The 26,846-nt window shown below is 52.0% G+C and overlaps 1 protein-coding gene across 1 annotated transcript; it reads right to left on the reverse strand.

Annotated features, from left to right (window-relative positions):
• Window positions 1-5,531: 5,531 nt before the first annotated feature.
• Window positions 5,532-26,846, reverse strand: LOC144942144 (cystine/glutamate transporter-like; the record flags this gene model as incomplete). The annotated part of the gene is made up of 11 exons (XM_078868906.1): window positions 26,645-26,846; window positions 23,213-23,339; window positions 22,580-22,695; window positions 21,599-21,724; window positions 19,131-19,230; window positions 17,100-17,144; window positions 13,910-14,033; window positions 10,665-10,771; window positions 9,485-9,581; window positions 7,170-7,319; window positions 5,532-5,678 (listed from the first exon to the last, which is right to left on the reverse strand). Coding segments are annotated over exons 1-11 (1,341 nt in total), but the record flags the coding sequence as incomplete, so codon positions are not given.

The raw sequence follows: 26,846 nt of genomic DNA on the forward strand, positions 1-26,846 counted from the left end.
TCCAACGCAACCAATTCGTTTGTGCGCGAAACTTGAATGGATTGCAGCGGTGGATTAGCTGCCAATGGTGGCGGTTTTCTTTCGGCGCACCCTACGCATCCCTTAAGAATGTTCGCCACGTCGTTACCCATCCCCGGCCAATAATAGTCTCGCTGGATTAGGGCGAGCGTTTTGTGAAAACCCAGATGCATGAGCCGTTCATGAGCTGCCAGAACGACCTTACCCCGCATAGCAACAGGCACAACGAGCACGTGACCCCGGGACATGTTGTCCCACTTCATCAAAAGGCCCTGTCTGCACACCCAGGAACCGACCCGCGCATCCCCTACCTCGGGAGCGCCAACTTTTCGATGTAGCGTAAGTAGGGAGCTGTCGGACATTTGGAGACGGCCCCACTCAATGAGGGGCAATGACAACAGCGAATCCCTCCCCGTGGGAGCGTCGACTCCCAATTGCACTTTGGACAAGTTAGCAGAACCGGCACACAACGAGTCCAACCACTCTGTCCCCTCATCACTTGGAGGATGCGACTCGACAGTGAAATCCGCTTGAGACACGAGCCGTTCCTCAACGGGTAGCGGCGCGGCGTGAGCCAGCACCGTTCCCTGCGCAATTTCGGCCGGCCGCGACCCCGTATTCAGGACCCTTACGAACGGCTCACTGTCCCCTCTCACCATGGTTTGAGCAACCGCTAAGTCGAGGCCCCTTCTGGCCCTGTTAGACGGCCCCAACGGCACCCCCTGTGCCACCGCGCCCCCCTCGAGTGGCTTCCTCAACCGACGGGGTACCAACATTTTCGATCCCGGGGGCACCCTTACAGTCTGAGTTGGCAGCGCCTGCACCGTCGCACAAACCGTGCGTATTTTGGTAGGGCTCGTCAAGAACGCAAGCCGCCGACCTGACGGAAGCTCAATGCAGGCCTGATCTATGAGAATTTTGATGGGCATTTTGGACAAAAAGTCCGTACCTAGCAAACAGGGAACGGCCAGCGATGATGATACAAAAATAGGGCCCGCCAATTTGATGTCACCAATGCAAATAGTCGCCCGAATCTGGCCGATGATCCCCAGGGATCCCCCATTCGCCGCATTAAATGGCACGTCTACTGGCAGAAGGGGTCTACTTTGGACGGGAAGAATGTTATAAATAAGGTCCGAGATGATGGTGGCCGACGCACCCGTGTCCACAAGCACCCGGACCTCAACCCCGTCAATAAACCCCGTTACCACGGACGACCCGGCCGACGCAGCCACGATCCTGTGGGCCAATTCGGACCACTCGACTGCTTGCGGGCCGCGTACGGACCCCCCTCGCCGAAATGAACCCCCGGCACCCAGCCGCGAACCCCCCACCGCCAAGCGGCGACCCGAATGTGCCGTGTTTGTGGACCGAGCGTGTGAGGTGCCGCGACTTGCCGGGTTTTGTTGGGATGACTTGTGGGCCTGGTCGTCGTCCCGACGTGGTCCTGTGGCGCGCTGACGCGGGGCCCGGCACCCGGCTGCGACTTGACCCCGAAGGCCGCAGTTGTAGCAGACGACGGACGTCGTTGGTTTCGGTTGCTCCAGCTTGCGGGGTGAACGTGTGGGCGAACGACCTCCCGTTCTCCACTCCCCCGGACGCGATGCAGCGAAGGCCTGCTCCTGATCCGCAGCTGGCTGAGGTTCGGCGATCGTGGCTGCCAGTACCGCGTTCCCCGCCAAATTGCAGACGACCCCCGGCCTGCGTTTGAGGACCTCGTACGCGTGAATGCTCGTGGCGATCGCCAGGGAGCAGATATCCATCTCGTCCCCCACATTGATGGGGACCCCCAACTCGTGGGCCAACGCCAGCAGCTGCTCCGTCACCATGGCGTCCTTCCCCTCCTTATCCATGCGGGGAAAAGCTGCGTCCGCCAAGGCGAGCAGTGCCGTGCGATAGGCGAGCGTCGTTTCTCCAGCCACCTTCCGCCGATCGTAGAACTGGTGGCGACACGTGGAGGGCGGTCCGAACACCTTCGCCATCAGGTGTAGTGCGGCCTGGAGCGTAGAGCGGGACGACCTTGCAGCAGATGTGAAGGCTGCAAGCGCGTCGTCGTCAAGCATCGCTGGCAACGCACGCAGGGCAGTGGTGTCGGACCACCCCGACATCTCCTGATGAGCGAGGAACCTTCGTTGGAAGGCTCCCCAGTCGCCCCCATCCGCCTTGAACGCCGACAGCGCGGGCAATCTTTGCTGGAGGACCCGATCGTCGTCGACGTAGGAGAGATTTTCCCGCGCTCCGCTGTAGTTGTGTAAAATGTCGGCTCGGTTGTCAGGCGCAAAATGGAGAGCTCCGGTGCGCGCTGATGATGTGGGCTGCGCTGAGCGGAGGTCTCCGGTCACGTGGTGTCCGTGTTTCCCGCCAATCAATGGCGGCCCCTCAAAAACGGCGGGAACTTCCAGACTTTTGGCGCGAAGCGCCTTTTGGCGGGATCCCGCCAGCCTCGCTCCTTCCTCCAACCCCGCAGCCGTTTTCTCGCCCGCTGGAACGGAGATCTCCGCCAAGATTGCAGCGGCGGCGAGCAGCAACTCCGCCAACCGGGAGTGTGCGTCTTGGAGGCTGGTGTCGGAGGCAAGCGGAGCGTCGGCCATCACCGCGAAGTGCTGCATCGGCGGCCACTCCTCGTCCTCTCCTCCCGAGGTTGGTGTCCCCGGTACGCCGTCGTCGTCCCGACCTCGCTCGTAGGTACGGGTAGTCTTCCTCGTGTCCATACTTCTTGAAGACAGGTTTACTTCTGACGCCAGTTGTAGTGTAGTAACTCGGCGGGAGACGACTTCACGGGTAACACACTCTTTATTTTATCAAACTCGTTCACAGGTGACTAACACCTACTTTGTATCTCGGGTGACAAACACCCACTTAGTATCTCGGGTGACAAACACCCACTTAGTATCTCGGGTGACAAACACCCACTTAGCTACTTGGCGACTAACGCCCACTGAGCTACTCGGATGACCAACATCCACTTAGTATCTCGGGTGACAAACACCCACTTAGCTACTCGGCGACTAACGCCACTGAGCTACTCGGATGACCAACATCCACTTAGCTACTCGGCGACTAACGCCCACTGAGCTACTCGGATGACCAACATCCACTTAGTATCTCGGGTGACAAACACCCACTTAGCTACTCGGCGACTAACGCCACTGAGCTACTCGGATGACCAACATCCACTTAGCTACTCGGCGACTAACGCCACTGAGCTACTCGGGACACTCCCTGCCCGGGGTATCCGTCTCGACTGTGGGTCCCCAGCCCGACCCACGGGGGCGTCGGACCCCGGGTCCCACAGCCTCGCCTCCGAGCCACACAGGGCCCCGGTCCCCACAAGGACGGCGGGACTAGGGGTCTCGGGGCACTAGGTCTTCAGCTCCGTCTTCGGGTCTTCAACTGGGTAACTCTCCCCGAGTGCTCTCGCGCGTCCCCCTTTATACCCCACCTGCGGACGTCGCTGCGAGCACCCACTTATTCGACCAATCGCTGGGCGCTGGCTACGATCCTGTTTTCCCACATCTCATCGTGCCTCACCACCCACGCCGCGCCGCCCCGTCATCTGTCACTCCCGGCGCGCGCGTCCACACCACGCCCACAACGCGTGCCCAACCCCGCACCCCGCGCCGTCCCGTGATCCATCACTGTCACAGTCGGCGCACGTCAATACCACCACTACATATATACGACTGAATGCGGAAAAACTTGTTTCTTAACTACAACATTCGTTTGTTTGGATATAATTACTAAGTAAGTAACACCTAAATATTTGATATTTAGCGACTCTCACTGCAGGCTCTGAATGATTAGTTCTAGATTTCTTTTTAATTAAAGTAGCATAGCATCATGACATTTCATATATCTTGTGTTCGGTAACTTCGGTTATATACCTTTCGGTTTCGGTCTCGGTCGAAAGTGTAGTTCAACTTTCGGTGAAATTAAACTTTCGGATTTGGCTTCGGTTTCGGCCTAAAGTCATTTTTTTACTTTCGGTCTGAAATTCAGTTTCGATCGGCCTCTAATGGAAGGGAGGCGTATTGTAAACGTATTTATTTAGTTACTTATATTCTCCACACTGATGCTAATGAAGTTCGTTTTTGGTGGTTCATATGAGCACAGGTTTATGCACATTCATAAGTAATTGTGTCGGTAAGTGAGTATAGGAAATACATGTTAAAGGTTTCGATTTAAAGCGTTCGTGACTGCATGAATTATTTTATTGTTTTTATTTTTTATTATTGTATTATTTCCCTTCTACGTGACTTTACTGAAAGAACCAAGAACATGTTAAAGGCCTAATGCGTTCAGATGACATCGAAAGTTACCCTTTTTCACTAAAAAAACGTACTTTATAATATTTAAATAATGGATGTTAATACGTAAAGATACATAAATATGATTTTGGTCTTTCGGTAATGTCACGTAGATAGGTTCAAAGAAAATAGATTCAAATATATTTTCTTTTACCTATCTACGTGACTTTACCGAAAGACCCAGAGAATATGAATTCCTGCAGTCACGAAAGCTTTGAGTCAAGATACTCACTTTCAATTAAAAGAAAAATGGTAAATCAACGCATTAATTAATATTTACTGAACCTGTTAACGGCAAGTCGTTAGCAGGGGAATGCTCGGTAAGCGAACCAATTGGGCTCTATAGAGGCCCGTCATTAAGCGATTAATCGTTAACAGGGGTGCTCGTAAAGAGGGCTTCTACTCTACACTACTATACACTACACTATACACTACACGACTATACACCACTATTATACACGACTATACACTACTATACACTACATTATACACTGCACTACACTATACACCACACTACTATACACTGCACTATTCACTACACTATACACTACACTATACACCACTATTATATACGACTATACACTACACTATACACTGCACTACACTATACACTACACTACTATACACTGCACTATACACTACACTATACACTACACCACTATACACTACACTATACACTACACATTGGGCTCTATAGAGGCCCGTCGTTAAGCGATTAATTGTTAACAGGGGTGCTCGTTAAGAGGGCTTCTGCTATACACTATACACTACACTACTATACACCACTAGTATGCACTACTATACACTACATATACACTACACTATACACTACACCACTATACACTACACTATACACTGCACCACTATACACTACACTATACACTACACTATACACTACACCACTATACACTACACTACACAATGTGCTCTACAGAGGCCCATCGTTAACAGGGGTGCTCGTTCAGAGGGCTTCTTCTCTACACCACTATACACTACACTATACACTACACTATACACTACACCACTATACACTACACAATGTGCTCTACAGAGGCCCGTCGTTAACAGGGTTGCTCGTTCAGAGGGCTTCTCTCCACCACGGCAAAGTGGCATCAGCGTCTCGCGAGCTCCCCCCACTCCCCCCCGCCCCCCCGCGGGGTCATCACCGGCGCGGCGCCGGACGCGCTCCGGCCACGCGCTCCGTCCGCGTGCCGTGAGGCAGGCGGCGTAGACGGGCACGCCGCTCAGCGTGATGAGGGCGCCCACGCCCAGGTTGGCGGGGGACGAGTAGACGGAGCACGCGACGATGCCGAGGCAGCAGCACGAGAAGAGCGCGGGCACCGCCAGGGGCACCTTGGAGGCGAAGCGAGACGAAGCCCACGTGTCACTCGGTGGTGGTGGTGGGCGGGTTACAGCAGCAGCAGCGGCGGCACGGGCGTACAAGCTGCAGCGTCTTCTTGGTTCTTTCGGTAAAGTCACGTAGAAGGGAAGTAATAAAATAATAAAAATAAAACATAATAAAATAATTCTCACGACGTTTCGGCCACAACGCAAGCAGCCGTCCTCAGGTCTGTCGGGGAGACAGACCTGGTCGGGGAGACAGCATTCAGACGCTGTCTCCCCGACAGACCTGGTCTTCACCTGAGGACGGCTGCTTGCGTTGTGGCCGAAACGTCGTGAGAATTATTTTATTATGTTTATTTTTATTATTTTATTACTTCCCTTCTACGTGACTTTACCGAAAGAACCAAGAAGATGAATCCCTGCAGTCACGAAAGCTTCAAATCGAAATTTAAGCTGCAGCGTGTGCGCTATTTCGTAAGCTGTCAACCCCTTGTCAGTGCCCTACCTTATTACAGGACAATTCAGACCTTGATTCTAGATTTGAAGCTTTCGTGACTGCAAGGATTCATACTTTTAGTTTTGTCGGTAAAGTCACGTAGGTAAAAAATGAAATTAAAATTAATAAAAATAAAATAATAAAAATCACGACGTTTCGGATTCTTGATACACTTGATACAGCAAATCTGGCTGTGACGGTCCCACCTGATGACGGAGACTTGTGTTGCCTCCGAAACGTCGTGATTTTTATTTTATTTTTATTAATTTTAATTTCATTTTTTACCTACGTGACTTTACCGAAAGAACTAAGAGTATGAATTCAGACCTTGTTGGTCACCCTCGTGCCCTTTGGGGACGTCCATAAATGACGTCACGCGAGTTTGGACGATTTTTGACCCCCCCCCCGTCACACGGCGTCACAAAAAGTCAGAGCCCCCCTCAGATATGACGTCACAAAGCTCTGTCACACCCCCCCCCCAAAAACAATATTTCCATTTTGAAAATAAAACATGCTTAAAATCACTTTAAACTAGTGCGTATTTAATGTGGCGCTGCACTCTGATGTTGTAGGAGAAAACATTTATTAAAAAGTCTATTTAATTAAGTAGAACGTGTTGTCTATATTTATTTAAAGTTGCGCATTTTGATGTGACGTCACATTTCTCAAACCACACCCCCCTCGTCACACATCGTCACAAATGTTTGACCCACCCCCCTAGGTGCGTGACGCCATTTATGGACGGCCTCTTATACATCTCGACGTTCGTCCTACAAAGTCCCATCATCAAAAGGGAGAAACACAAACAAATAGATAATTATTATTATTTTTGACCGTATTGAAACGTCTGTACGCCGTTATTGCACCTGAAAACTCAATTTCCCCGTACAAGAATTACGGCGTTAACCCGCACGGCTTTGACAGGGATAGCTCTTTTGCATCGCGCGCGGCGTGGATGGGCCCCCCACGTGACCCCAACCTGAGCGGCCCGGCTCGCCCGGTACCTTGAAGGGGCGCGGAAGATCGGGCCGCCGTACTCGCTGGTACACGAGGCCGAGCGATACGAGGCCGACGAAGAACCACTGGGGGCCGCTGCAGTAGTTGATCAGCGCGTGCACGTCCCCCAGCCACATCAAGCAGAGCAGCAGTGGCAGCTGTTGGGATGATGGTGACCATAGATTCAGCTTGTAACGCGCCGTACAGAGAGCGAGAGAGGAGGGGGGGGCGACTCGGAAGCGGGAGGAGCCACGGGCAGACGGTAAGGCAGCCACGCGGTGAGCCGGTGCCAAACATTGCCCGAGCTCTGCGGCCCTCTCGACAGGGTGCTTCAAAAAGATGTTAACACTTTTTATGGGACTATCGTTTTTAATGGAAAAAATAACGGATGATAATACACTCAAAGAGTCTCCACTCACCACTGGAACCTCATTTGCCAGTAAAAAATATGATAATTGTTTTTTACCCTTCTATCTGGCAACAAAACTGACACCTTTTTTTTACAAGGAGTCATGTTTGCATAGACCACAATACCTGCAGCCATAATGCAAATAAAAAACATAACTCTGATAATGTATGCACTGTCCTTGAGGTTGATTGGTCCACACCCGAGACAGCTTTCCTTAGAGCCTAGTCTCACATGGGTTGGACCAGATGACGCCATCGTTGTTAATGCATGCCTGGAATCATGCCTGGAATGCCTGGAATCCTCTTCTCCAGGTGGTCTCCAGAGCCCGGAGGCACATTTCTCGTGGTATTGTTGCAAATTCTCAGAAGTGTTAACACTTTTTTGAAGCATCCTGGATATTAAGCGTTTACATGTGGGAGGAAACCGGAGCACCCAATGATAACCCACGCGTGTCCAGGGGGAAACACGATATCCCATACAGATGGAACACATTGCGTTAAGTTCACACTTGCTGTACTCCCTTCTCCTGGCGAGCCAGGGTATGGCACCTCCTCGACAAAGGGGAGTTTCGCAACATCTGTGCGTGATCCACCAACCCTCGCTGCCTCCAAAGTGCTGGATCGCAGTCCACGCATCGCTACTCTCCCAGCGGGACAGCAGATTGCACAACCGTACCTCACAGCCTGGAGTGGCCGCCTGCCTGGGATCCCAAACCTTCTCTCATCCACAAGTGCTACTGTGCACAGGGTAACGTACAAATGGCCTCACGACGCGACCGCAAAGCAACGTCTTCGCCGCCTGCGGCAAGAAAAAGCTAGGGTAGCCTCGCCCTGGGGAATGGAACAAACACCAAATGTCGTCATCGAGTTGTTATTTTAAAAAAAAATTACGAAATGATGAACGAAGCAAAGTGCCGACTACACCGAGCATCTTCTTGTTTCCACTGATCGTAAAAAAAAGAGAGAGAGGTGGCGGGGGGGATTCCTCTTCCAGTGCTGCGGCTTCCACGCGCACGATGACACCGCCACGCGCACGATGACACCGTCACGCGCACGATGACACCGTCACGCGCACGATGACACCGCACGCGCACAATGACACCGTCACGCGCACGATGACACCGTCACGCGCACGATGACACCGTCACGCGCACGATGACACCGCACGCGCACGATGACACCGCCACGCGCACGATGACACCGCACGCGCACGATGACACCGTCACGCGCACGATGACACCGCACGCGCACGATGACACCGTCACGCGCACGATGACACCGTCACGCGCACGATGACACCGCACGCGCACGATGACACCACCACGCGCACGATGACACCGTCACGCGCACGATGACACCGCACGCGCACGATGACACCGTCATGCGCACGATGACACCGCACGCGCACGATGACACCGTCACGCGCACGATGACACCGTCACGCGCACGATGACACCGCACGCGCACGATGACACCGCCACGCGCACGATGACACCGTCACGCGCACGATGACACCGCACGCGCACGATGACACCGCCACGCGCACGATGACACCGTCACGCGCACGATGACACCGTCACGCGCACGATGACACCGCACGCGCACGATGACACCGCACGCGCACGATGACACCGTCACGCGCACGATGACACCGTCACGCGCACGATGACACCGCACGCGCACGATGACACCGCACGCGCACGATGACACCGCCACGCGCACGATGACACCGCCACGCGCACGATGACACCGTCACGCGCACGATGACACCGCACGCGCACGATGACACCGTCACGCGCACGATGACACCGTCACGCGCACGATGACACCGCCACGCGCACGATGACACCGTCACGCGCACGATGACACCGCGGGACGAGCGGCAGCGCCGCCGCCACTCGGCGTTGAGGCTCACCAGCAGCAGCATGGCCGGGCAGGGGGTCCGCCTCCTCACGTGGATCATGCTGAAGATGCTCGGCCAGTGGCGCTGCCGCGACGCCACCATGAACAGCCTGCAACGGTGGGGAGGGTGGCGTTCCGTTGGCGTGCGCCAGCTCGATCCGAGCCCTCGCCTACCCACGACACCGGCGTCCACGTTCCCTTGGATCGTGATTTCGTTCCCGACCTTCGACTGCCGCGGTGGCAGAAGCTTACAGCTCGCGCGACGCAATGGGGCGAGACGCCGGAACGAGCTGGGCATGGCGGTCCGTCAAGGGAGCCTCGAACTTTGTCGCGGGGTTTGACTGCGCGCGGAGGGAGCGCGCGACGCACGCACGCGTGCGCACGGTGAACACACGCGCACTCACACCCACGTGCACGTGGTGAACACACGCACACCCAAACCCACGTGCACGCCGTGAACACACGCGCACTCACACCCACGTGCACGCCGTGAACACACGCGCACTCACACCCACGTGCACGCGGTGAACACACGCGCACTCACACCCACGTGCACGCCGTGACCACACGCACACCCACACCCACGTGCTCGCGCAGTCATCTGCCCGCCGTGTCGTACGGTACATTTTACAAAACATAAACATTACATTTTCTAGGTATTGTGCTGCACAATATAAGTACGTTATATCTTGGCATTGGCAAATGGGAATCTGTGCCGTACGTTTGGTAACAATTGGGCCTGTGTAGGTTTCAAATGTACGGGATGGGCAGATGCAGGACACGGTGACAATCGGCTGAGCAGATACCCAAGTCATCATGATCATGTTCAAGTTCATTTTGTTTACCCAGGTGGTGAGAACTCAAGAGACCAGCAGGATGGAGCCTCATTAGCAGGAGTGACCCACCTGGGGAATTCGTCTGCGAGTAGGGGCGATGATTGCTGCTGGGTGTGATCCCATTTAAGTAGCTGTGCAATTATGGCACCACGCTGTGAAAACTTGGCAGGACCCTCCTGACAGAGTGTGTCGTGAGACTCAGTGAGGCTTTCCCGGTGACACACGTGTACTCGTAATAAAAAGAGTAATACTAATTGCGAGAAAAAAATATTTTGCCCGTCAGAGGAACGTGGAATTGTCTCTCATACAAATGTGGAACGCCGCGTTGCGAGGTGTTTTCACGTGTGCACGTCTCACCTGGGTGATGTAAAGTACGAGCCCATGCTGCCGCCCAGGCAGGACAGGGCCACGCAGAGGGGTACGATCGTAGAGAACGCATTGCCCAGGGTGTTTTCGGCGAATGTCTGCAAATGTCGAGATTTGGGTTACCGGCGAGAGCGTCGCGGGCACGACGCCGACGGCTTTGCGCGTTGTGCGCTCAGGGCCACGACGTGGGGCAGGCAGTTATCTCCACGCAGTGGCTTCACTGTAGTTTACTCTCACGGAGACCCACAGGCTCAGCTCCCCGTAGATTCACATAGAGACCCAAGGACTCGTACAGGGACCCACAGACTCAGCTCCCCGTAGATTCACATAGAGACCCAAGGACTCGTACAGAGACCCACAGATTCAGCTCCCCGTAGATTCACATAGAGACCCAAGGACTCGTACAGGGACCCACAGACTCAGCTCCCCGTAGATTCACATAGAGACCCAAGGACTCGTACAGGGACCCACAGACTCAGCTCCCCGTAGATTCACATAGAGACGCAAGGACTCGTACAGAGACCCACAGATTCATCTCCCCGTAGATTCACATAGAAACCCAAGGACTCGTACAGAGACCCACAGATTCATCTTTCCGTAGATTCGCAAAATTCCACAGACTCGCACCGAGACCCACAGACGCAGCTTCCCACAGATTCGCATAGAGACCCACGCACTCGTAAACAGACCCCACGAAGAAACTGGAATGCGCTGCAGTGGCGTAGCCAGGATATTTTGCGCCCGGGGACAAACTATAAAATTGGCGCCCCCCCCCCCCGTTTAATCACATACCAAAATGTAATTACATGACATGTAGGCTGTGTGTGGCGGGATATATAAACTTTTAGGTTGAGGTGTAGATTTGTGCAGTAGTTTCAGGCTGCCGCGCCCGCCGCAATAAGTTATAATGTAACTTTCGATTTAAAGCTTTCGTGACTGCAGGGATTCATCTTCTTGGTTTTTTCGGTAAAGTCACGTAGAAGGGAAGTAATAAAATAATAATAAAATAATAAAAAGATACATAAAGAAGATACACCTCTTCGTCCCATTGTCTCTACTATCAACTCCCCCACCTAAAAACTGGCTCGTTTTTTGTCTGAAATCCTACGGCCTTTCACTGGAAAAACCACCTCTGCGGTACTAAACTCTACTGACCTGGTATCGACAATCAAGGGGATTTCCCTGTCCCCAGACGATCTGCTTGTCAGTGTTGATGTGGTTTCCTTGTTCACCAAGGTTCCTGTGCCTGACACCATCGCAATCATTGAAGACTTGGTTCATCAAGGACTGAATACTGGGGTACCCCCCCTGGTGAGACACTGCTTAACCAATACATACTTCACCTGGAATGGAACTTTCTACAAGCAAACTGAGGGCACCCCAATGGGCTCCCCCCTATCTCCGGTTGTAGCCAACATTTTCATGGAGAAATTTGAGACTGACGCCATCCAGACTGCCACTCTATACCCGATCTTATGGAAGAGGTACGTAGATGACACTTTTGTCATCTGGCCACATGGCCGGCCTGCTCTAGACCAATTTCTCGACCACATCAATTCCATACACCCAGCCATCAGATTCACCATGGAAGTCGAAAAAGATGGCAAGCTACCCTTTTTGGATGTCCTAATTAAAAGGAGACCTGATGGTTCAATGAGCCATTCTGTCTACAGGAAAGCCACCCATACGGATGCCTACCTAAAACCGGATTCCCACCACCATCCATCCCAGAAGAACTCCCTCATCAAGACTCTATACCATAGAGCCCAATGCATCTCCGACCGGGAACACATTGCCAGTGAACTCAAACACGTACACCAAGCTCTTAAGGCTAATGGTTACTCCGACTACACAATCCGTAAAGCCATCACTCCAACCATCAAGAAGGATCCTGTTGAGGAGCCTTTCAAAACCATCACCTTACCCTACATTGCTGGGGTCACAAAAAATATCTCCAAAATCCTGATTAAACACAAGATTCAGGTCCGATTCAACACAGTACATAAAATCCGTGATCTGGTCCCGTCTGTAAAAGACGTGGTTCCAGACATACAGTACCCTGGCGTCTACAAACTAAGTTGCCTCTGTGGTAGCAGTTACATTGGAGAAACCAAACGACATGTCTCGGACCGCATCCGTGAACATAAAGCAGACCTGAAACACGGTAGGACAAACACCTCAGCCGTGGCAGATCACTGTTACAATTCAGTGGGCTCACATGACATTGACTTCTCCAAGACAGAGGTTCTCTGCAAGCCATCTGGCTACCATGAGAGATTCGTTCATGAGGCGATCCACATATACAAACACAGAGACAATTTCAACCGAGAAGATGGATTTTGGCTCAGCAATCATTGGAAGGACGTAATAAACCATTTCGGATCTTAACTGATTGTTGTTCACGTTTACGGTGACTTTCAGACCGCAGTCCACTCACTGGCATTAACTGTGTATCTTGTGTTCTCCACAGGGAATGCATTATTTGCTCCGCTGCGGGTCTCCTGCCACCGCTCTCCCATTCACATGTTTCATTGCTTCTACATACTATTAACATTCTCTCCCTTTGTTAATGCTACCCCCTGCCCCCTCCCTTTGGTGCTGCTGATCCTGCATAATGCATGGGCATAATATGACTTTGAAACCCCCCGCCCACCTCCTACGCATTCCCATGAATATGCTAAATTCCTCCTGATATGCACATTCTTTTGTTAAGGCGCTTTTCTTCCACCTCCAACCCAGCTTATATATAAGCTCCTAGCTTGGCAGCGTCTCATTCTTCACCTGAAGACGGCTGCTTGCGTTGTAGCCGAAACGTCGTGAGAATTATTTTATTATGTTTTATTTTTATTATTTTATTACTTCCCTTCTACGTGACTTTACGGAAAAAACCAAGAAGATTATAATGTAACGTTGTAAGCCTCATTTTGGCGCCCCTTTACCTTGGCGCCCAGGGACATATGTACCCCCCTGCCCCCCCCCCCCCCCAGCTACGCCTCTGGTGCGCTGGCTCACTAAGATTCCTTGGGGAACTGGTCTGGTGGAACCCAGCGATGGTGCAGCAGCATCACCACCATGCTGTTGTCTTGCGTCCCAGTTACCGGATCAATTAGCTCACCAGTACACGTCACCCGAGACGGGGATGTTTGCTTCCTCAACTGGGATCCGCGGAGCGCCGCTGACTGCCGCCACCACCGACGCTCGCAGAATCCACGTGGAGACGAAGCTCGCGCGCTCACCTGGGCCACGGCAGCGGAGTCGAGGATCTGCGACGGGGTGAGCACGGCGCAGTAGGCGGCGTTGGCAAGGAGGTAGGCGATGGTCACGATGGCCAGCGAGGCGCAGATCACCACCGGGATCGTGCTGCGCCGGGGGTGGTGCAGGGGTTCGTGTCTCAGCATCAGGAGCGTCGCCCCGGCCCCACTCACCCACCCACTCACCAAATCACTCACCCACTCACCAACTCACCCACTCACCAATTCACTCAGCCACTCACTCACCCACTCATTCACTCACCAGTCACTCACCCACCAAATCACTCACCCACTCACCAACTCACCCACTCACCAAATCACTCAGCCACTCACTCACCCACTCACTCACCCACCAAATCACTCACTCAACTCACCAACCCACTCACCCACTCAGCCAATCACTCACCCACTCACTCACCACTCACTCACCCACTCAACAACAACAACCGCCATTCGCCACTAAGTGGCGGTGACGTCACCACGACGCTTGTGCCAGGCCAAGTGCACCTTGAGGCCACGTGAAGTGTCGAACGCCCGCTGGCAGGAGGTCACGGAGCAGACCCAGGTGCTACGGGTCGACTGACCGAGATGACCGAGATAACTGGCTGATGCACCACCTGTGCCCCCTAATGTACCAACTTGCTGTGCTTTAGCCACCCGGCGCTCCGCTCGTTGTTGTGAGCGTCGCTCCTCCGCCCTCCGTTGTTGTTGGAGGGCGACTGCCTCCAACTGCCCAGTAGCGTCCTTCACGAGCCTCCTCCACTGAGGCCGATCTTGGCACCGCTGGTACCAGTCATCGGCAAGTCCACTCAGCTCCACGTCCTCCTGTATCACATCACTCCATCTCTTCTCTAGCCCGTGCCGCGCCCGTTTAGCCCCCTCGATCCGGCCGAACAAAAGCCGTTTAGGCATGCGGTGGCTGGGCATGCGGGCTACAAGACCCAGCCAACGCAGCCTTGCCTGCCGGAGGAGCTCACCGATGGGACTTTGCCCAGATCTTTCAAGGATTTGTGAGCTCCTCACACAATCCAGCCTGGTTAAACCCAGGATGGATCGTAGGCAGGCCAGCCTAAATGTTTCCAACCGGCGAAGATGCTCCATTACTCACTCACCCACCCACTCACCAAATCACCAAATCACTCACTCAACTCACCAACCCACTCACCAAATCACTCACTCAACTCACCAACCCACTCACCCACTCACCAACTCACCCACTCACCAAATAACTCAGCCACTCTCTCACCCACTCACTCACTCACTCACCACTCACTCACCCACCAAATCACTCACCCACTCACTCAACTCACCAACCCACTCACCCACTCACTCACCCACCCACCAAATCACTCACCCACTCACCAACTCACTCACCCACTCACCAACTCACCCACTCACTAAATCACTCAGCCACTCACTCACCACTCACTCACCCACTCACTCACTCACCCACTCACCAAATCACTCACCCACTCACCAACTCACCCACTCACCAAATCACTCAGCCACTCACTCACCCACCAAATCACTCACCCACTCACTCAACTCACTAACCTACTCACTCACCCACCAACTCACCCAGTCACTGACCAACCCGCCCACTCACCCACCCACTCACTCACCCACCCCCTAACCCACTCACTGCCTTCAAATGTATGTTTGGGGCAGTACGAATTTCAGTGGTCCACGATGTGGTCTTTGTGCCCGCACTCGCACACAGGAGAGAGTCTTTGATTTTACACTTGTGCACCAGGTGATAAAAGTAGTGTACAAGCGATACGGCGTAAAATATTAAAACAACTATACTCTTTGGTTCTTTCGGTAAAGTCACGTAGGTAGACAAAATAATAGATCACGACGTTTCGATCGCCACACAAGCAATCGTCCTCTGAGGATCTATTATTTTTTTATTATATTTTCTACTTACATGACTTTACCGAAAAAACCAAAGAGTATGGATCCCTGCAGTCACGAAAGCTTCAAATCAAGATTTAAACAACTATTGTATGAATATTTCCAAAGAAGATGTCAGCAAGATGAATGGTAACTAAGGTATTCAATGTAAAGCAAAGATAAGTTTAACTTTGGCTTCAGGACACAAGATAGAATCAGAAGACTCCATCTCAGACTTGTTCAACTCAAACCCACGAGGAGACGCAATCTGGCTTTTCTCCTGCTGCTGCTGGCGCTGCTGCTGTTGCTGGCGCTGCTGCTGGCGCTGCTGCTGTTGCTGGCGCTGCTGCTGCTACTGCTGCAGCTACTGACGCTGCTGCTACTGCTGCAGCTACTGATGCTGCTGCTGCTACTGCTGATTGAGCTACTGCTGCAGCTACTGACGCTGCTGCTACTGCTGCTACTGCTGCAGCTACTGACGCTGCTGCTACTGTTGCTGCTGCTGCTGCTGCTGTTGCTGCTGCTGCTGCAGCTACTGCTGCTGCTGATACTGCTGCTACTGCTGCTGGAGCTGTTGCTACTGCTGCTGGCGCTGCTGCTGCTGCGGGTATCGGATGTTCATCGTCTGCGTACAGCGTGAAACTGCCATCCTACTCGCAGCCGGACGATGGCTATGAGTTTAAAACCCAGATGAGAGAGAGGGGTAGGGGGGCGTCAATTCAGGCAATCACGACGTCACTGTGGTAAACAAAATAAGAAGCACTTCTTAGGAAGTGATCGTTGCGCGCGCTGATGCCCATCACGGGAATGGAGCTGAATATCGGGCAGCAGAGGAGACAGCGGAGACAGCGGAGCCGCGTGCAGAGGTCGCAACCGGGTACCCGATACCCGTACCCTACCCGATAGCCGGCTACCCGTACCCGCGGCCGGGTACGGGTACCCGTTTAAGACCCTGGTGCGGCCGGGTACGGGTAAGGAATCAAAACCCCACGCATTTCCCACGAATATGCTAAATTCCTCTTGATATGCACATTCTTTTTGTTAAGACGCTCTTCTTCCACCTCCAACCCAGCTTATATATAAGCTCCTAGCTTGGCAGTGTCTCATTCTTCACCTGAAGACGGCTGCTTGCGTTGTAGCCGAAACGTCGTGAGAATTATTTTATTTTATTATGTTTTATTTTTATTATTTTATTACTTCCCTTCTACGTGCCTTTACCGAAAGAACCAAGAAGATTAATCAAAACCCGTTTGCGACCTCTGGCCGCGTGTCTCTGCGTTACCGTTCTGGGCGCTTCACCTCCTCCGTGACGGCGTTGAGAGACGCCCTGCACAACACACCAGCAAAGAAGAAAGTGATTCAGTGGACTCGGCTTGTGAGCATCGCTCCAAAAATGTCAGCCCCCTACAGATGATCCAACCCCCACACTTCACCCCACGCATCCCAAAGACTATCGGCTTTTAGCGCAATGCATGTCCCCCAAACAAACCGCTGAAGTGCGGCGATTGAGGTCAACACGCGCTGACAATTACTGGAGACGCTAAAAGGTGAAGTTTTGGTAAGAATTACGGTAAACCCGTCGCTATTCACGAGTTCTGGATTTGCGAATTTCGCATATTGGCGAATCACTAGATGCATACTGATTCCCTATTCGCGACCCGCGAAAAGATTGGGCACGTCGTCTCGCCAGTAAGGGGCCGTCCATAAATGACGTCACGCGATTTTTGACGATTTTTGACCCCCCCCCCCCCCTTAGGCACACGGCGTCAATGAAAGTCAGACCCCCCCCCTCAAATATGACCCCCCCCAAAAAAAAACATGCTTCAAATCGCTTTAAACTATTGTCATTGTAGTGCGTATTTAATGTGGCCGCTGCACTCTGACGTTGTAGGAGAAAACATTTATTAAACAGTCTATTTAATTAAGTAGAACGTCTTGTCTATATTTATTTAAAGTTGCGCATTTTGATGTGACGTCACATTTCTCAACCCCCCCCCTCGTCACACATATCGTCACAAATGTCTCACCCCCCCCCCCCTAGGTGCGTGACGTCATTTATGGACGGCCCCTACTTCCGTGCACTGTGAATAGGTTTACTACCTTACAGCTCCTCTAAACTCGCTAATTGTGCATTTTTACTTAATACGTACTTGCTTATAATAATAGGGTTTTTCAACTTTTTTCTGGCAACACAACTGAAACCTTTTTTTACGAGGATTCATGTGTGCATTAACCACAATACTTGCAGTCGAGTGCAAACAAAAAACATACTATGATAATACATGCATTGTCCTTGAAACTGATTGGTCCACACCAAGGGACGGCTTTTCAGTTTTGTTGCCAGAAAAAAGGGGAAAAAGCCTATTATTACATTTTGGTACTGGCAAAGGAGGTCAAATGACGTACTTGCTTGTTAATTGCCCCTAATCATGGCTCGCAAGCGTCCAATGAGAGAGTAAATTGCGTCTGCACTTTCCTCTCTAATTGTTGTTACAAATGTGACGACGATATGAACTCGTAACGCGGTGTTCGCTCCCAGCTCTCGTCAAGAGAGGACGATGCCCTAGGCTGGGAGGAGCCACAGACAAGCAGAAGGTCAACCACGCGTTGATCCAGCGCCAGGAATTGCCCGAGCTCTGCAGTCCATTACACATGAAGGTGTTATCGGTGTTGATACGCGTGAGAGGAAACACAGTAAACCTGAGAAAACTCGTAACTGGTGGGAGTCCACATTTTTGCTCTAATGCCTTCTCCTGGCGAGCCAGGATATAAACCTCCTCCTCAACCCCCACGGGAAGGGGATTTCTCGCAACGTTTCGTGCGGTGATTCACCAACCCTCGCTGCTGCTGCTGCTGCTGCCTGCACAGCGCTGGATCACAGACAGCGGCCACGTGCAGCGCAGCGACCAGGCTACGATAACAACGGTAACAGACTTTTCGGTAAAGTCACGTTGGTGAAAACAAAAACTAAAATAAATAAATAAAACAACTACATTTAATTACGCCGTTTCGGAAGCAACACAAGCATCCGTCATCGGGTGTGACTGCTCCAGCAAAATGACTGTTGCTGGAGCAGCCACGAAAACTTCAAATCTAGAGCGCTAACAGAGCTCATCTCTCGTTGAAGCGACGGATCCAGCCTTGGTTCCCCTCGAGTCTTCTTAAGAAAGCGGTGAAGCCACGAAGTCAGGGTTTACTCTGAACCGTCAACACGCCACCAGGGTGATGGAAACAGCGCCGCATACTGCGGCCTCGACTCGCGCGCTGCGTCGTGACGACCCGAGCGTCGTGAGCCGGTGCGAGGCTCACGCACCACCCCGAGTAGGCGAACATCCCCGAGTAAAACGCCAGCGGCAGACTCCCCGGGCGGCTGTCTGCGGTGTCGAAGGCGTTCTCGAAATATTCTGTCCGCCCTGCGGGGAAGTCGGAAGGCTCTCACGTCGCACGTATTAGACACAGCAACGGGAAATGCAAAGCGTCACACACTCAGACGTTTCAATCGATGCTCTGCCCCAGTGCTGCGTCGGTATCGTCTTCGGTGGTGGTGGTGGTGGTGGTGCTGCACACCGCCATTCATTGGTGCTGCCGCTCCACAGATGTCTCTGTCTCTGCCACGCACTCAGTGCGGTCGTGGGCATCCACGAATCTGTCACCCTGCGCCCCACAACTTCTTCGTTCCCACACTGTTTACCCACAGACCATAAACACATTACTAAGCGCGTCTGAAGCACATTAGCTCCGATAGAGCGTGATGGAGTTAGACTTGACGGCTGTGAAGTGGTCGCAGTATTCGCAGTGTGGTGGCGGCGTCAATGGCTTTCCTACGCCGTGCGTAAACACTCATTCGTGGCGTTGGCTAAACATCCCAATGTAGGTCCGCAGAGCTTGGGCAATCGTTGACGCCGGTTTTGGCTGCCTTTCCTAGCGCCTGTTTGTGGCTTTTGGCGTCTCTGCAACAGACACTGTGCACGTTAGAAATTCTGCAGCATCAATCTAGATCTTAAGTTTTCGTGACTGTAATGATCCATACTCTTTAGTTATTTTGGTAAAGTCACGTAGGTATAAAATAAAAATAAATAAATAAAAATAAAAAAACTGAGAAACACTCATTCGTGGCGTTGACGTGCTTCCGTCGTGATTTCATTTATTTTGATTCAGTTTTTTTATTTAAATTTATTTATTTGTATTTAATACCTACGTGACTTTACCGAAAGAACTAAAGAGTATTTTGCAGCATCGTTGTGAAATGAAATTTGCACGAACGATGTCGCTCTAATAAACGCACGTTTTCATTGTTATTCTTAAGCAGCCGACAGAGGGAATTTTCGGAGAGGAGAGCATCTTCCACCTGCTCCATAACGCACGTGGACTGTTGCTATTGTTGTTGCCTGGAGAAGGAATAGCCCCACGGAGAGGCACGGGGCAGCATTTCCTACTTGACAAGGGCGACCGCTGTCGAGGTTTGCTGACCACGAAATGAGAGGGCCTCGGGAGAGAGAGTTCGTGTCGTGTTGCTGTTCCTCCTCCGTTGAAGGAGCTCAGACGAGAGTGGGTTTGCTGTACGGGCGGTCCATAGTTTGGGTTGCATGGCCACGGCCGCTCGACTGTGGCTTGTCTGCAATGTATCTCTGTGGGTCTCTATGTATCTCTGAGTCTCTGTGGGTCTCTATGTATCTCTGAGTCTCTGCGTGTCTTTATGTATATCTGAGTCTCTGCGTGTCTCTATGCATCTCTGAGTCTCTGTGGGTCTCTATGGATCTCTGAGTCTCTGCGTGTCTCTATGTATCTCTGAGTCTCTGCGTGTCTCTATGTATATCTGAGTCTGCGTGTCTCTATGGATCTCTGAGTCTCTGTGGGTCTCTATGTATCTGTGAGTCGCTGTGTGTCTCTATGTATCTCTGAGTCTCTGTGGGTCTCTATGTATCTCTGAGTCTCTGCGTGTCTCTATGGATCTCTGAGTCTCTGCGTGTCTCTATGTATCTCTGAGTCTCTGCGTGTCTCTATGGATCTCTGAGTCTCTGTGGGTCTCTATGTATCTGTGAGTCGCTGTGTGTCTCTATGTATCTCTGAGTCTCTGTGGGTCTCTATGTATCTCTGAGTCTCTGCGTGTCTCTATGGATTAACTGTGTGGTTCCGTAATTTGGGCTGCATGGCCAATCATACAACTGTGACTTGCGTCTTTCGTTTTCTATACGTGAAGGAGACGTATGCATCGTGCCTGGCGAGGTTCCAATGAATAACACTGTGTAACAAATTTCTTTATTTTTTGTTCCTGGGTAGTGTTATTTCCTAATTTCGTATGCCTGAAAAATGCAGAAAATGGCTATTATTCCCAACAAACTTTGCTTTTGTGACCAGGACATTGATATTTTGAAATTTACCTATTTTCAATGAGAAAACGGGCGAATTTGTGTCATTTCTTCACATAAAGTCCTGGTCACAAAAGCAAAGTTTGTGGGGAATCATAGCCATTTTCTATACTTTTGAGGCATAAGCAATTCGAAAATAACACTTACTACCCAGGAACAAAAATCGTGTTACATCGTGTTATAGTTGCACGAACAGCGCCTTCGAGGAGCAATGCCAAAGCCAGGGGGAGGTGCAATAATGTTGGGGTCTCGAACGAGATGTTGATTCCTGGGCGTCCTCCTTCTCCCGCTCCGTTCGCCGAACAGCAGCAGCAGCAGCGTTGCTGACGGACCCCGGGGGGGGGGGGGGGTGAGGTTCTAGGGGGCGAACGTGCGACGGTGGACTTCACCCGGAGAGGAGGCGAGGACTCACCGCGCGCCACGTGAGCGACTCCCACGCCGATGATGCTGGCCAGGGCGGCCAGCTTGCTGACCGAGAGGCACGACTGGACGCGCAGCGACAGCGTTGAGCTCCACGTGTTGACAAACACCACGAACGCTGCCGGTGCACGGGGAGGGCGCGCACGTGCCGCATGGCACGCGATTTAAAGGGCCCCGGCGGTCTAGAGCATTTAATCCACGCGAACAGTAATCAAGCTCTGCGCGTGGCTTAAACGGTGCGTGGTGGTAGGAAATCCGTGATTTTTGTGTGTGTCGACTCGATAAAGATTACGACCCCGCTGCCGAGTTTAGCGGTTCAACGTAAATCCGGCCTGCGCGCCTTGATGTGTGCAGAGTCTGCTTTGTGTGAACGGGGCACGGAACCCACAAATCACGCAGCAGCAGCAGCCCTTGCCACCTGTAGACACGTTGTGGCCACTTGGGGCTTTGTTCAGAAACTATTTATTTTAAATAAATATCCAGATCCATCGGGGAGCTGCCGTGGTGTGACACACAACACCTGTCAATCCCTTATTATTATTACAGACCGATTCAGACCGTATTGGTCACCCCGTGCCCTTATACATCTCAACGTGCATCCTTACAAAGTCCCATCACAAGGGAGAAACACAAACAAAGAAACAAAATAAATGCTGCCCGCATTGAAACGGCTGTTCGTCGTATGGACCTGAATACTCAATTTCCCCCGTACAAGAATACGGGGTGAACCGTGTGGGTCGACAACTGTTGTGTAACAGCACGGATAGCGTGCGTCGGTGTTCGGGAGCTGGTTCTGCTCGTGTGCTGCCCGCTAGAGTAACGGGGGGGTGGGGGCGGGAGGTTCGTGCAAACTGCAGATCGTAGAATTCGTAGCGGGCGCGGCAACCACGGCCATAAAACCGTCAGTCAACGATTGCCCAAACTCCGTGGCCCCTAACGTTGGCGTGTTCCTCCCACACCCCCAAGGACTCACAGATGGAGACCATCGCGAGGAGCTTGACGGCGACACGGGGCACGTCGCAGGGCGAGTACAGCGCCTCCAGCGAGTACTGCCCCATCGACAGGAACACCACGGCCATGATTGACGGCCTGCGGGAGACGGGCGAGGGTCACGTTTCTGCGCACGTTACCGACGCAGCGAGAACACAACGATGTCTGGCCCTGTGTGAAGTAACGTCAGGTGGGTAGCACCAAGGGTGAGACATGAACACGAATGCGTTACGTGTGCGCTTTTTTTTTCCAATGCGTTATGTTTTTGTGATTTGCCCAGCGAGAGGAGTAGAGGCGTGGGGTGCACGCGCCGCTGGCCCCCTGCAGCCCCCCATCTCCTGTGCCCCCACCCCACGGCCCCCTCCTGCTCGGCGACAAACTCCGTGGCTTCAACATCGACCGTGGTTCCTATGCGGACGAAACCCCAGCTCTACGCTTCCATTGACTCCACAGGCTCGCCTTCATGCCCCCTACCCCACCCCACCCCTTGCCTTCACAAAGTTCTCGGGCTTCGATTGGACCGCGGTGGAGGGAACCCCTGAGCAAAAAAAAAATCGACTACGAAGACGAAAGATTACACGCAACCCGTTGGGCAGGTGCGGTAGATTTGCAGCACCTGACGATGATGAACTCAACCCACAGGAAGAGGAAGGCAGGGAGCGTGCCGAGGGTTTCTCTCAAGTAGATGTAGTGGCTCCCAGACTGGCGGATCGTCGTGCCCAGCTCCGCGTACGAAAGGGCACCTGCGAAACATCGCGGGGGGCTCGCTCGTGATCGGCGCGCCAGAGATCGCGCGCCGCTCGCGAAACCTCGGTCAGACTTTGATGAAAGTGGGGGGCAGGGCTGTCGTCCATAGCGGGGTGCGGGACCCTGGACAATTCCCACCATGTGCCCCCCCCCTATCTTCAAACTAAACCGGAAGAATTACAACCGAAATTGTGACATCAAAGCACGGGGCCCCCCCAAAGCACGGGGCCCGGGGTGGTCGCCACAATTCGCCGTGTACCCGAGGGACGGCTCTGGTGGGAGGAATAATTTTCACTTTTACACCATCAATGTAATTGATGGTGGTAAAGTCTATAACGAGAATGGTAATAAAATGCGCTTTATTTACCCAGGCAAAGTTTTGCTAAATTTCAAGACCTGTTTCAGGAGGGCCCTGCATCATTCAATGAGTGTTTGGCATCACGTGGCAGGGATCCGAGCCGGAGAAACCCACCACAAGCGCACGAGGGTGACTTACCGTCACTGCAGAACAAGTTTATAACTGCAGCTAAGCCCGAGCAGTCTGCAAATACTTACCAGGCTCAAACCGGGCTTAGCTTCTGAGATCTAAGATCGGCCACATTCCATGTGGTTTGGTCTAAAGTAAAACGAGGCAACATCTCCGACTGAACAACTTGGGTCTGGATATTGACACATTGTATAGAATGCACATATTTACTCCTGTAAACAGCATTGGTTTGGGCGGGACATGTGGCAGCGCTCACATAGGGTACAGGAGTATAATGTTGGTTTGACTCAGGCAATCTGGGAATCGGAATCTATGTAGCAGGAATTGATTTGTGCCGAGACCTCGCACGAGTGTTGAACTTCATCACAATCCACGGCACAGTCGTAATGAGAGATCCGAAGCTCACTGAAACAATCTACCACGGTTAGGTCTGCAGTGTAGAAGTGGGCCACCTTTAGCCCACGCCGTACAGACAACGCCTTTAGTCACTTACGGCAGGGTGTTGTGACCCGTCCAACAAAGGCTACTGGGTCGCCCGACGGTGTACATTGGTCAGAGCCATCTTCGAACTCCACACGGTCTCAACGCTGCCAAGTGAGCGCATCGGTGATTCTGCATAAATCTGTTGAGCTCTGTTGAGTATCGTTCTGTTGCTTAGAGAGGTGGCGTTGCCGCTGAATGTTGGGAGGGTTGTCACCTGTCCGGTGTAGTACATATGGTTTTTGTTGTTGAATTGTTTAAAAAAAAAAATCCCCTCCCAGGTGCCAATCAAACCCTCGAAAACACGTTAGGCACCGTGCACAGAGCTCTGTGGATTGTGAGAATGTGAGTCATGGGACTGGAGTTGGTCCGGGTTGATGGTATGTACGGTATGAAAACAAGAATAGGTTTTACCCTTTCTTGCAATAAAACAGGTGTTAAGATGTTCAAACACCAAATAGATACCTTTTGCACGGATTTGTGGGTCTGGGTCAATGTTCGGTACGGTTTAACACGAAGGCTTTCGCGACCAATATCCATAATGCAGGTTTTTTTGCGTTAGATCGCGTAAATATATAAATGTGTCGTTAAACCCGCCACCACCCGACACAGCCAATTAGTAAGGGTTGTCACGTAAACAGAACGTGCCAATTCGTTACTAGTGTAGTGGGTCCCACGGAGACAGACACTTGTAACCTGGAGGCAACACGTGTATTATACACCCCAACAGGGTAACTCTATAAACTACATAAACACTCGGGATAACTAATTATGTGGTAACTACCATGGAGCTCGACCTCAACAAGGCCACTATATAAACGGGTCAGGTCAGTAACGTGCTGCCTGACCCACGACGTCGACTGTGACGACCGAAGCCTGAAGAACGTAGCACGGCGTGTTGATTCCCGAAGACAGCCCAGAACGCTCCCGGGACCTCCCCTTTATCCTCCTGAGTGTGGCCTCGCTCCGCCCTCGGCCACGCCCCCTTCGGGATCTTCCCAGAAGGTTCTGGAAAAGTCACGTAGAAGGAAAGTAATAAAATAATACAAATAAAACATAATAACATAATTCTCACGACGTTTCGGCCACAACGCAAGCAGCCGTCTTCAGGTGGAGAACAGGTCTGTCAAGTAGACAGTGTGCATGTGACTGTCTACTTGACAGACCTATTCTCCACCTGAAGACGGCTGCTTGCGTTGTGGCCGAAACGTCGTGAGAATTATTTTATTATGTTTTATTTTTATTATTTCTTCCCTTACTTCCCTTCTACGTGACTTTACCGAAAGAACCAAGAAGATGAATCCCTGCAGTCACAAAAGCTTTAAATCGAAATTTAAGGTTCTGGAACTTTACATAACATATCCCTTCGGTCCTTTTCTGGCCCCCGTCCTTATCCTCTGTTGGTCACGTGCCCTCTTGGGTTCACCCAGACTGTCCCGTGTGCCATACGTACTATGGTGACACCGAGAGGCTCTAAGACGCACAGTTACACCAGTGTATCTCCGTGCTAACGCCATCGTGACTCAATATACGTCACTACACTAGTACAGCACACTGGTGTGTTGGAGAGCCAAGCCACAACATTTACAATCTGAGTACGACGTTTCGCCAGTAATTACAACTAGCTGCATCAGGCGACAGCCACAAATCTGTATTATCTTATTATCCACTCTTGTCTCTCTACTGGTCTCATGGGAGGACATCTTCACAATTATGGCTATCGCCTGATGAAGCTGGTCATAATCACCAGCGAAACGTCAGACTCGAATTGTAAATGCGGCTTTGCTCTCCAACACACCGGTGTACTGGACTAGTAACGAATTGGCACATTCTGTTTAGGGGCCGTCCATAAATGACGTCACGCGATTTTTGACGATTTTTGACCCCCCCCCCCTCGTCACACGGCGTCACAAAAAGTCAGACCCCCCTCAAATATGACGTCACAAAGCTATGCCCCCCTCCCCCCCAAAATAAAACATGCTTCAAATCGCTTTAAACTATTGTCATTGCAGTGCAGGAGAAAACATTTATTAAAAAGTCTATGTAATTAAGTAGAACGTGTTGTCTATATTTATTTAAAGTTTCTAATTTTGATGTGACGTCACATTTCCCAACCCCCCCCCTTCGTCACAAATGTCTGACCCCCCCTCCCCCTTAGGTGCGTGACGTCATTTATGGACGACCCCTTACGTGACAAACCTTACTAATTGGCTGTGTGGGGTGGCGGCGGGTTTAACGACACATTGATATTTACACGAACCAACCCGATAAACCTGTACCATGGGGGGCCGGCCGGCGTGGGGGGGGGGCTATATACGGTGTTTGTTGACTGACCAAGCAGGGAGAGGAAGCCGCAGGCCAGCCACACGAGCAGCGCCCACCCCACGGAGCCCGCGTGTCGCAGCACGCCGGACGGGGAGATGAAGATGCCGCTGCCGATGATCATCCCGACTTGCATGAAGATGCCGTAGAGGAAGCCAATGGTGCGGTCGAGTTTCACCGGCGAGGCCTCCTCCGCGTGGCGCTGTGGCTTCAT

This window comes from Lampetra fluviatilis, chromosome 26 (genome assembly GCF_964198595.1).
Source record: "Lampetra fluviatilis chromosome 26, kcLamFluv1.1, whole genome shotgun sequence".
NCBI lineage: Eukaryota > Metazoa > Chordata > Hyperoartia > Petromyzontiformes > Petromyzontidae > Lampetra > Lampetra fluviatilis.